The sequence below is a fragment of the Pristis pectinata genome, chromosome 31 (assembly GCF_009764475.1).
Source record: "Pristis pectinata isolate sPriPec2 chromosome 31, sPriPec2.1.pri, whole genome shotgun sequence".
Lineage (NCBI taxonomy): Eukaryota > Metazoa > Chordata > Chondrichthyes > Rhinopristiformes > Pristidae > Pristis > Pristis pectinata.
This window is the reverse complement of record NC_067435.1, coordinates 13,635,288-13,647,895: the sequence shown is the minus strand read 5'-3', so window position 1 is coordinate 13,647,895 and position 12,608 is coordinate 13,635,288. Positions and strand designations below refer to the sequence as shown.

Sequence of the window (12,608 nt, the reverse complement as noted above, 5' to 3'; positions counted from 1 at the left end):
TAAAGGGTGATCAGCCTCTCATGGACACCCAGGGTAAGTTCAGGGAATGTGCCAGCAGTAATGTTCCCTGACAGTGAAGCTGAATTTGTGCAGTGGGGTTACTGCTTGATTTCCTCATTGCCAGCTCCTGGCCCACAGTGGTATTTTTTATTCCAGATGATCAATCCTTAGTTTGTCAGTGAGTATTCTCTTGTACTAGGTTCAGAAATTTAGCTCTTTCCTATTTTCACCACAGTGTTGGTGATCCCACTAGATGTGGTTTCCAGCCAGGAACGATGAAGCAACTTATGTTTGAGGTGCCTTTTCTAACCCTCTCCTCATTAAGGGTGAACAAAGAGTATCATGAAACTGCAGTAACTGTAGGATACCTCTGTCCTCCCACAGATGCCAATGCCATTGTGCATCTGCTACCTGTGGACAGTCTTCACAGGGGAATTGGTCCTGTGGTTATTGCCAATCCTCCAGTGCTTGGGGTGTGGCCCAACCTGGGTACTGTACATTACAGTAGAACTTCATTAGTCCAGTATCCATTTTGTTGGTAATCCTGATGGTTCTGCAAGTGGCTCATTCATTAGTTCAGAGTATGAGCAGTGGGTCCAGAACAGAAGTTGGTGTTGGGTGCAACAGGGGTCCAGAACATGGGTAGGTCTGCAGCTGTAGCCAGTGTCCAGAGTGTGTGTGTGTGTGTTTCAGCTTTGACAGACTGAAATAAGCTGAAACCCATAGTATTCTATTTACCATTCTCTTTAAGTTGACTGGGTTCACTGAAAATTTGATTGTACAATTATGTACTTTTTTCTTTTTAGAAGCATTTGGTAGCCAAGAAATCTGCAGGTCCAGCACCACCAAAGTGCTGGATGGAGTATCAGAGTTCCACTGTATCTGGTTTGCTGCTATCCACCTTGATAAAATCTGTGACTTGAGGGTATCTTTGTGGTGTCTGGGTTTTTGGTAATCTTTCCCTGTAAATAATGTACCTTGACTTTTTGCCCTGTTTATCAATTGAAGATTTATTAGGAAGTCTTTATAACCAAGTTTGCAGATGAATTCAGCAGAGTAGCTAATGTAAGTAGGAACAATCTGTTGAGAGAAGTTACGTTAGTAGGAATAACTGGCAAATGAAGCTGAGTATAAATGTGAGATCCACTTTGGGCCAATAATTTAAAATTTGCATATTTACTAAAATGGGAGCAGAGGAATTTGGGTAGTTGGGTGCAAATGAACAGATGAAAAAGCTAATAAAAGGTTATGGCAATTGTGACTAAGGGAGGAATTTCTAGTCGTGTAGGATTTTGTTCAACCAATATATGACAGTTGTCTTGAACACAGCCCCTCCGTCTTTGAGGAGATGGTACAGAATTATGGAGGGTTTGAGGTTTATGTTCTTAGGACTGGTTTCCTTTCCCTTGGGTGTACAGTTATAGGGTGGTTTTGATTAGATAGCTACAGGAAATTAGCTCTGGGGAATTTAATGACTGAGCATGATAAAAATAAAAAAAACCTTCAGGAATGAAATTGGGAAGCTGTTCTCAATCCTAGAAACCCAGGATTCCCTCCAAGAGACTAGGGATTTTCAGTCTTGTTCTGGAGTATTTTCATTGTGACATCTATAATGGGTATTGGTTGGGGCAGAGAACATTTCTGCATTCCATTGTCTTATTTTCCTGAGCTGTGTTTCCCAGAAATTGGAGCAGCTGAACCAGTATCCAGACTTCAACAACTACCTGATTTTTGTCCTGACCAGACTGAAATCTGAAGGTGCTGTTTAATAAGTTATCTATTTTGTAAGAAAAATATTTTAATTTTCACCTCATCACTGGGGCAGTGCATGGCTGAATCCCTACTGTGACTCAGAACCTAATTGCTGCTTTTTAGAGCAGAGCTGCTGTGATGCTGTATTCCGGGCAGTTCCAGCAAATAACAGTTGTTTCTCTCCTTTCAGATGAACCAACACGGTCCCTCAGTGGCCTCATTCTCAAGAACAATGTGAAGGCTCATTACCAGAGCTTCCCCCAGGGGGTTGCTGAATTCATCAAACAGGAGTGTTTAAATAACATTGGCGATGCCTCCCCACTCATCAGAGCAACCATAGGTAACTTAACTAACCAGACCAGCAGTGTAGACAGAGGTAGCAGGACTTAAGTAACATATTCACCTGTCATTCTCCTCCCCCAATAATTATTAAAGTGTATTGCAACGTAAAGGGCTCAGATTTAATAAACTAACCTTTACCTTTATGTAAGCAAATCCCAAATGAATCTGCACCACTGTCATTTTCAGAAGGGATTATGTACTTTGGCTCTACCTCTTGTTCAGTTTGGTTCTTAGTGTTCAGTTGAAGTATGGAGGTCTGCAGCTTTGGGCATGCTTGTCATGATATTTGCCAGAGTCACATTTTGGCATTGCAAACTGGATTTGGGTGGAGGTGTGGGTGGTGGTGGGGTTCCATCTTAAACTGTTTGAATTTGGGTCTATATATATTTCTTTAACTTGTAATTTAGACTCTAGCCTTCACTTAGATACTGTGAGTGGAATGTATCAAAGTTTTCTATAGCAAGCATGTTATACATAACTAATAAAGGAAATACCTACAGCCTGGGCTACATTAACCTTGTCTACCAGGGTATGAAATTAGAGCAGTGTTCCAAATCTCACTTTAAACTCCAGAGGACCCAAGTGTTTTGATACTGATAGGTCAACCCATTCCATGGTTATCTACTTCAGCCAGTACCTTTAAGTTGAGTTGATTTTTAGAAGCCAAAGGGCAATAACCATTTTATTTTATTAACATCAATTTCACAATAGCATCTTCAGAACTCCATGTGATCAGTGGCTGAAGTCTTGTGTTTAAATGGCTGAAACTATTATGTAGAAAATGCAACTTAAGCCCTGAACGTGAGGTTTCTATAATATGGTTTGCTAAAACTCTTAACAGCAGCTTTTGAGTAGAAGTAGAGCACCCTGGAGACTTGGCAACATCTGGTTTGATATTTTAAACACCTTGCCACCCAAAGAAACACAAATGAAGTCACTGATGTTCTTAAATGTGAACTTCTTTCATATCTTCATAGCTCTTTATATTAAAAGATAAATGAACTGAAGTTTTATGGTTTAAAAGTATTTTTTTTGGATTTTTGACCAAGTGCCAGGCATTTAAGATATAAGATATCTTTTAGTCAAGTACATCGAAACACACAGTGAAATGCATCCTTTTGCATAGTGTTCTGGGGGCAGCCCGCAAGTGTCGCCACGCTTCTGGCGCCAACGTATCACGTCCACAACTTCCTAACCCGTACGTCTTTGGAATGTGGGAGGAAACTGGAGCACCTGGAGGAAACCCACGCAGACACAGGGAGAACGTACAAACTCCTTAGTGGCCAGAATTGAACCCGGGTCACTGGCACTGTAAAGCATTACGCTAACTGCTACACTACTGGGAAATCCTATTAAATTTGGCTATTAATTGTTTTTGACATTATATCCACTGTCTTCAGTAGCAGGTAAATCAGCGTACAACCACTTTGTCATATGAGGGGAAAATAGTGAAATTATTCCAGATAGCTGAATGAGCAGATTTGATCTGTTCTGAACCATCTTTCTGCAATTGAGATAAGCATAGTTCCTTTAATTCCTGTCATCTTGACACACACTTTATTCCTGTGGTTAATTTTTGATCAATCATGTGAATCTGCTGACTTTTTTATTCTAAAGCAGTAGTAAGTGGACATGTATGTAACATACATAATTAGTTCCTCAAATAACCAGTGCTGTAAGGGTCAGTTTCAGTTAAGCAGCTGCTCAGAAATCAGTAGACTACCCTTGGTCAAGTTGTGACTGTATAATATTACACTAGCCAACTTGCTTAAAACCCCAACTGTGCAATTTCTGAACCTATGGTTCAAAAATTGTTTTCACGTGTGCTTGATGATTTCATTCTTGCCTGTCCTTCAAATGTGTTTGTTTTGGTTACCTATAAACCTTGAATAGGTTGTTGTAAGGGACTTTGCACAATGGAAAGTCCCCAAATGCACTTTTAATTCAGTGATTTTGGTTGGGTCACTTTGAAATTGTTTTTGATGTATTAGATCCACTCATGGTCCTCATGAGTGTAAGTGCTATAGAAGAGCCACATTGTGATTGGGAAGTCTCTGGAAGTAATTACATACTGATTATTTGCATATCTATACTGCAAGAAGTCAAGCTCCTGTGTGTGTCTGAGATTCCTCTGATCTGAGCCTCTGGCTAACTTCCCATTCAAGCTCTTCTCTCTAATTGTACTGACCCTCTCAATGCAATGAAAGATTATTGTGGCTAGATGGGAATGTGGAGTTGAGGTTGCATTCAGATCAGCTGTGATCTTGTTGAATGGTGGAATATGCTTGAGGGGCTGAGTGGCAAAACTCTGCTCCTAATTCATATAATTGGCATTGATCCATTGAATTGCAAGTACTTTCTTGACCCTGCAATCTGATTTTTTTTTCCCTCCAGGCATTTTGATCACTACCATTGCTTCAAAGGGAGAGCTGCAGGCTTGGCCAGAGCTGCTTCCTCAACTCTGTAACCTGCTCAACTCTGAAGATTACAATACATGTGAGGGTGCTTTTGGAGCTTTGCAAAAGATTTGTGAGGATTCTTCTGAAATGCTGGACAGTGATGCTTTGAATAGACCTCTTAACATCATGATTCCCAAGTTCCTGCAGTTTTTCAAACATTGTAGTCCCAAAATCAGGTAAGTAATTATTTAATCGTAGTGGTCAACTGTGTAAGAAATTAGCAGGCCCTGGGTTCATTACTCAAATGGGTGTGTGCCTTTGTCTCACAGATCCCACGCAATTGCTTGTGTGAATCAGTTCATCATCGGCAGGGCCCAGGCACTCATGGACAATGTCGATACTTTCATTGAGGTACAGTTGTTTAAGCGCTTGGATGGTTGGTTTGATGGCCATGATCCTGTCTGACAATCCTTAACTACATTCCAGACCTGTGTGGGAGTGAGGATTCGGCCAGGGATCCTGCTCCCACAACATAGTGTTGAATCCTATTGAAAAGTGTGTATCTGCAGAGTCTGTCCATCACACTTGCTAGCTCTAGTGTGAAGAATTGGATCTTAAGGAAGTTTTTTAGATGGTTGGAGAAGGGGAGGGTGGAGTGTGTGAACTGGCAGCATTAAAGCTGTGACCCAGCACATCACCCTCAAATGATGTTGGCAATTTATTTCCTGGCCTCCATACAACTGAAGATCATTATTTAAGGTGGATCTCTCTGGTATAGGAAATGAGCAGACTCTGGGCGCTCTGTATTATGCCTTCATTGAATGTATCTCCGATTGCTCGCTGTGTACTTCTCCAGTGTGTTCAGACCAAAATGATGTAAGCTCTTGGTGGTGAGGGCTGGGAAAATTTCACAATGATTCAGATGTAGTAAGAGTTGGCTGACTTGACAATAAGTAGAGGGGCATTTTACTGATTTTTTGTAATTCCCTTATTTTTAATTGGATATTAAAGGTATGTCATGACTCATTTGAAAGCTTTTGGCCCTCAGTGAAAGCTGTAGTTAGAATTATAGCAAGTCTAAGCCAGCTACCAGAACAATCCCATCAGTCTCATTGCAACTCCTTTTTGAAGGCTAATTGTGTTATCAATTAGCCTTTTGTGATTCTTTTATATATTTATGCACTCCCTGTTCCTACAGTCATTAAAATAGTGCCATTTACTTTGTCCTCCTTTCTGTGAAAGTCTATCACTTTGTACTCCAGCATTAAAATTTCATTTGTCTTTCCATACTGCCTTGCAGTCCATTACTATCTTTCTTCCCATTTATCAAACTTTTAAGTTTGCTTTGTCATCAGCAAACTTGGAAATTTGCACACTCGTATTTGAGAAATTCATTTAGATATAGATACACACACACACACACACACACACACACAAAGTCCCACTTCTGGGTATCACCATCTACCATCCTCCATTCTGAAGAGCGACCATTTACTGCTTTTTGTCTTTGCATGTATGCTGCTACTACCCTTCAATTCCATTTGCCTGCAATTTTGCTTACCAGCCTTGTGTACTTTCTTAAAATTTTTTTGCTCTTTTCTCATTCTGTTTAAATTTTTTAAGGTTTAATTTTCTCTCCCAGACTATGCCTTCCATTTGGAAATAGTTACTATACTGGGTAACTTGCCTGTGGCTAGAAACCAGCCTGGTTGAGTATCAAGGTCAGTGTATATATTCAAAGCCGACCTTTCAGTATGGGAGAGTTCATGGGATGGTTGTAAAAGGCAGTATTAAAACAAAACTACTCAGCTAGCTCGTGGCCTAGTCAGTAGCAATTGATATACTTGCTACATTAAAAGACATCATATAAATGCAAATTGTGCAGTGTGATTTGTGATTGGATGATAGTGTTGTCTTGCTTCCTGTAGCACCTATTCGCATTGGCAACAGATGAGGATTCAGAGGTGAGAAAAAATGTATGTCGGGCACTGGTAATGCTGCTGGAAGTTCGAATAGATCGCCTTATCCCGCACATGCACAGTATAATCCAGGTAAGATGTCTGGTTATGTATATATATGTACGTATATATTGTGATGCAAGTACACAAAATGTCCTATCTGGTGTACACAAACTCGTGGAGTTATACTGTGTGAGAACAGGACATTTGGCCAAACTCGTCCATGTCAATCAAGATGCCTATTTAAGCTAATCTTATTTGACTGCATTTGGCCCATATCCCTCTAAACCTTTCCTATCCATGTATCCTATCCTATCCAAGTATCTTATGTTATAATCGTAGCTGCCTCTATTGCCTTTGGCAACTCGTTCCATAAATCTACCACCCTCTGTGTGGAAAAACTTGCCCCTTGAGTTCTCTTTAAATCTTTCCCCTCTCACAAACCATTGCCCTCTGGTTTTAGACTTTTCCCTGCTCTGGGGAAAAGTCTGACCATGTACCCTATGTCCCTCATTTTTATAAACCTCTAAGGTCATCTCTCAATCTCCTTTGCTCAGGGAAAACAGATCCAGGCCTGCCTTCGTTTTACAATATTTTTATTGAATCCGTGAAAAAAAATAGAGTACATGCATCAAGAAAGAGAATAAAAATACTACTAAATACATTATATTAAATCGTACTTAGATTACAATATGCTAAATTAATAATCACATATAGCAGTTAGTTAATAAAGGAAGAAAAAATTGAAATTTTTTATTATATAAAAAAAATCTACTCCCACTACCAAAATCTGAAGCTGTTAGATGGAAAAAACAAGGAAAAACTTTTAAAAACATAACCATGCCAGCCAATATCTGCATTTTAGTCCCCAAATCAGAGATTTTCAAAATAATTCAAAAAAGGTCCCCACAGGGTTTGAACGTCTAGGTTAGGTTCAAAAACTGAACAGCGAATCTTCTCTAGATTCAAGTATGGCATAACATCCCGTAACCATTGAGTAACTTCCTTCCATTTAAGCAATACAGCTCTCCTGGCTATAAGAGAAATAAAATAATATGTAAATCAGAAGCCTTCAAAGTTATCTTTTTCTCCAACAATCCCAAATAGTGCAGTCAAAGGATTAAGTTTAAAATTTATTTTGAAGAGTACAGAAAAAGTATGAAAGATCTCTGTCCAATAATTTTTTAAGACTCTGACACGTCCAAAACATGTGAATTCAGGAAGCCACTCTGTTATTGCATTTGTCACAGTAAGGAGATATGTCAGAATAAAAACGGGATAATTTATCCTCAGACAAGTGAACTCTATGGACCACTTTAAACTGAAGGAGAGAATGATGAGCACGTAATGACGAAGTATTAACCAACTTGAAAATTTCATTCCAAGTTTCCTCAGAAATTGACATCTGCAAATCTTGTTCCCAAGCATTTTTAATTTTATCTAGTGGCACCTTACTCATTCCTAGTAATGTCATAAATATTAGATATTGAGCCATCCTGAAAAGGTTCCAAACTAAAAATTACATTTAATAAATTCTTATCAGGACTCGAAGGAAAAGAATGTAATTGAGATTGAAGAAAATCTAATTTGTAAATATCTTAAAAAAAAGTTGTTGGTAAATTATACTTGATAGACAATTGTTCATATGAAGAAATGTTTCCTCCAACAAACAGATCTTGAAAACAAGTAATACCTAATTTGTCCCACTCTTTAAAAACTACATCAGTCATAAAAGGTTTAAAAAATTAAAGAAAATGGGACTGGACAAAGAAAAACTCAATAAACCAAAATATTTTCTAAATTGTAACCAAATCCTCAAAACATGTTTAACTACTAAATTATCTGTTAGTTTATTTAATGATATTGGAAGTGAAGAACCAAGCAAAGAGATAATAGATGCGCTGTTCAGTTTTTGAATCTAACCTAGACTTTCAAACCCTGTGGGGACCCTTTTTGAATTATTTTCAAAATCTCTGATTTGGGGACTAAAATGCAGATATTGGCTGACACTGTTACATTTTTTAAGGTTTTTCCTTGCTGTTTCTTCTATCTAACAGCTTTGGGTTTTGGTAGTGGGGGTAGATTTTTTTGTAATAAAATATTTCAATTTTTTTCTTATTAACTAACTACTATGTGATTATTGATTTAGAGTATTGTAATCCTAAGTACGACTTAATGTATTCAGTATTTTTTTGATGCCTGTACTCTGTATTTTTTTCATGGATTTAATAAAAAATATTGTAAAGAAAGAGATAATAGAGAATTTTTAACAGAATTTCTGAAGACACCCATACTGGACGAGCCTCTTGATTAATGTAATGTAACCAAAATGTAAGATTTCATATATTGACTGCCCAGTAATAAAATCTAAAATTAGGTAAGGCTAAACCTCCATTCTTTTTAACCTTCTGAAGGTGAACTTTATTTGGTCTAGGATGATCCAGGCCTTCCAATCGCTCTTGGTAGCTTGAGCCCTCCAGTCCAGGCAACATTCCTGTGAATCTATTTTCTTCTACACTCTCTTAGCTTAATTACATCCTTCCTATAGCACAGCAACCAGAGTTGCACACAGTACTGCAGCCTAACCAATGATTCATATAAACTGTAAACTTGACATCCTATACTCAGTGCCTCAGCCAATGAAGGCAAACCTACCATATGCTGTTTTCACCCCCTCTGTCTACCTGTGTTGCAACTTTCAGGACATTCTCTGCATGTCATGGTCTGGTTTAACTTCCCAAAATGCATCACTTTGCATTACCAGTCTGTAATGATCTTTGGTTTTTGACTCCAATTTGACCAGTTGTTCAGAATTGTTGGAATTGTAAGAATTGGAAAAGTTATCTACCAATAAATTTAACGTAGAATTAGTTATCACAGGTCATCATGTAGAAGGAAGAACTCAAATCTTAGTTGTTTGTGGCCAACAAATTAGTTTCCTTGTGCAAGCATGTTCTTACATCAAAGTGACTGACCAACTTTTTACCTTTAATTGTGGGAGGAACAATTTTGGGGCAATATACCTTGGGGGAGGGGGTGGTGTTTGAACAGGTGGAGCAATAAAGCAGAACCTTGGTTTAATATCTTGGCAGAACTGTAGCCCATCACCAATGATGGTCAGAACTCCCTCTAGATAGTCTTCAACCACCCAGTTCCAGGTCACAAGTCCCTGGGCCTAATGTTGAAATGGTGTTGGAACCACAACTTTAAATTGACCTTTGTGAGCAGTTGGCTATGCAGCCTGCCTTTTGAACAGTGCACAGAATTTGATTACTTTCTGCCTATTTCTTCATGTAAAATATGTTGCAGTTTTGAATGTGTTTTTAAGTGCAGTTAATCTGGTTTGGTTGATAAATGCACAACATTATTGAACTGTTATAAAGCTGAAGAGCTTCCAGATTCATCAGTATTCCATTCTTCCATTGGCATGACTGCAGTTTTTAAGCCCTTCCATTGAGTAAATTGGGTTTGGGGTGGGTGTGGCATGTAGAAGACATTCTGCTCCAGTCAGTGTCCATTGGCAGCTCAAAGCATGTGTTCAGGTGTGATGACAGGATTGTTTGAAGGTGGATAATGTTGTTGGCTTTATCTGGCTTCTGATGATCTGGGGAAGTTACCAGAAGTTGGTCAATGCCACCAGACTTTTACTTTTTAGGTTATTGACTTGGGTGGGGTTAGTTGGTTAAATGACTAAGCACTAACTGTACAGAAGTTGAGTAAGCTAGAGTTCTAGGTAATGTCACGAACTTATTTCTGCTGTAATTACAGTTCCTGTCTTCTGTAAGTAGTTCACCTAATGACCCCATTTCCATCCTTTTCCACTCACTACCCCTCACCCCTCAGTACATGTTGCAGAGGACGCAGGACACTGATGAAAATGTAGCGCTGGAAGCGTGCGAGTTCTGGCTCACACTGGCTGAACAGCCGATCTGCAAGGAGGCCCTATCAGGACATTTGATCCAGTAAGTAAAGGGAATTGGGCTCATGGAGGCAGTCTGCATTAGAAATATAGATTGCTACTAGTACTCTGGTCATATTTTACTGGAAGTCTATTGTTACCAAATCATAGCAATCAATCTTTATCAGTGAGCCTACAATAGAATGTAAATGTGAGGTAATCTGTGGTGGTGGAGAGCTTTGGGGAAATAAGCACTTTACATGTGGTCCGAATTACTATACTGTGTTCTAAGTGAGATTTTCTTTTTTTTTTGTTTCTGAAGTAACTTGCTATTTTGGGTGAATCAATACTGATTGCTTCTGCCATCTTCCAAGGAAGATTGTCCAAAGGTTGAATGCTCACTGCATCATTTCAGTAGATTAATTTTGAATTGCCCTCTGTTTAGGCCATGTTCTTTGACTTCACTGTTGTGAAAGCAGTGAAATGACCTTTGGGTTGTACTAGAGGTGGCTATTGGATATCTTGGCACTTTGGAGGAGGCTATTTATTCTGGTTATGAATGAGATCTGATGGTTTTGTTGTCTTTCAGGTTGATTCCTATTTTAGTGAATGGGATGAAATACTCAGAGATTGACATAATCCTTTTAAAGGTGAGGACAGTTAACTCTTGTACTGCTTTCTGGGAATTGGTTTGGAGCTGGGACTTGCACAGTACTTGAGTGGATCTCTCTCTCAGTTTATGTCAAAGTTCATGGGATGACTTTTCTGAACCATATTTATAGAATTTTTAATATCAAAATTCTGTTGTATCTTCTGAATCTGTTGATGTGAATTGTTCTCGCTGTCTTATGCTTGCTCACAGGGTGATGTGGAAGAGGATGATACAGTCCCAGACAGCGAGCAGGACATAAAGCCCCGTTTTCACAAGTCCCGCACAGTTACCCTGCAACACGAGGAGGATGCTACCGAGGAAGATGAGGACTTTGATGACGATGATGACACACTCTCTGACTGGAACCTGAGTATGTTTGTTTAAAGTGACTTTTGCCAGGAAGAGCCATATATTCAGACACTTGAAGTGGTGTTAAGATCCCAAAACCTTCCAACCCGGTGTAGTTGTGTTGACAAGCTAGATTAGTTGCTTCTGGTTAAAGGGCACTGAGAGGGTGTACTTGGCTTGGGCTTGAGAGCTTGCTGGATGGGTGGGTGGAGATGGGTAATTCTTACTCCTACTGTGTTGGGTGCTCCACTTAATGCAAGCATTTCCTTGGCTGTTGCATCGCCTCTGAAAACCCTCGCCTGTCATAGGCCATTTGATTGTGATTCTGGAAGACACAAAAATCGGTACCTTTTAGGTGCAAAACAGATACGATGGGAGAGGACTCCACACTGAGACTACAGGAGGCATCTCTAGCCTTGTAGTTTCCATGGTTGTTTGTCACCAGGTAGAGAACAGGGAATGAGGAAGGTAAAGAGTAAATTCTTTGAGTGACTCTTTGTGGCAGTTGGAGTTGCCTATAAATGTTAATCTTTAATCGGTGGATTGTTTGGTACATTTCACAATGCGTGCCATTTGATTGTTTACTCTTTGGGTGGAAAAATATATTCTGGCAGATCCATATGCACTCCAGAGTAGCATGTCTGTGCTGCCTTGTATATATGAGTAGTCTGGGACATGGGTGCTTGCTTATGGTGTTGTTCCTTCCATTAGGGAAGTGCTCAGCTGCTGCACTGGATGTCCTGGCCAATGTTTTCCGAGATGATCTTCTGCCTCACCTTCTGCCGCTGCTGAAAGGATTGTTGTTCCATCCAGACTGGGTTGTTAAGGAGTCTGGAATCTTAGTTTTGGGAGCAATTGCGGAAGGTATGATGCAAGTGTCAAGGTATATTTTCAAAACAAAAAAATTATTGCAAGTGGGAACAGTTCTGGAAAGGATTCATCTCTAAAGAAATATGGGAATCAATTAATCCTTTAGGCCTGCGTGTTTTTTGTACCTGCATCCAGACCGCCAGTCAAGTCTTGCTTTGTAAATCAGATCTTATAAATGAGACTGCTGCTCTCTGGCCCATGTGCAAAATCCTTTATAAAAGCTGATTCCAAAATTCTATAGGTGCAGACTTCAGCACTATAGGTCCTGCCTCAGTGCAGGAGTCCCAAGTTAATCGGGCACTGAGGTGAGCTATGAATCTGATCCACTCCTAATCTGAATGTGTTTATGCAATGTACAATGTGCTTCCTGGTTTAAAGGATTTTGTACC

At 39.4% G+C, this 12,608-nt stretch overlaps 1 protein-coding gene across 6 annotated transcripts in view; it reads left to right on the top strand.

Annotated features, from left to right (window-relative positions):
- The window catches only part of LOC127585102 (transportin-2), a 33,197-nt gene that overhangs the window by 6,327 nt on the left and 14,262 nt on the right, over positions 1–12,608 (top strand). For all 6 annotated transcript variants that reach the window (XM_052042299.1, XM_052042301.1, XM_052042302.1 and 3 more), the window contains exons 3-11: positions 1,683–1,758; positions 1,943–2,092; positions 4,489–4,729; positions 4,823–4,904; positions 6,422–6,544; positions 10,295–10,413; positions 10,939–10,999; positions 11,212–11,371; positions 12,061–12,213. In XM_052042299.1, coding sequence (XP_051898259.1) covers positions 1,683–1,758; positions 1,943–2,092; positions 4,489–4,729; positions 4,823–4,904; positions 6,422–6,544; positions 10,295–10,413; positions 10,939–10,999; positions 11,212–11,371; positions 12,061–12,213 — 1,165 coding nt within the window. The remainder of the gene's footprint in view (positions 1–1,682; positions 1,759–1,942; positions 2,093–4,488; positions 4,730–4,822; positions 4,905–6,421; positions 6,545–10,294; positions 10,414–10,938; positions 11,000–11,211; positions 11,372–12,060; positions 12,214–12,608) is intronic.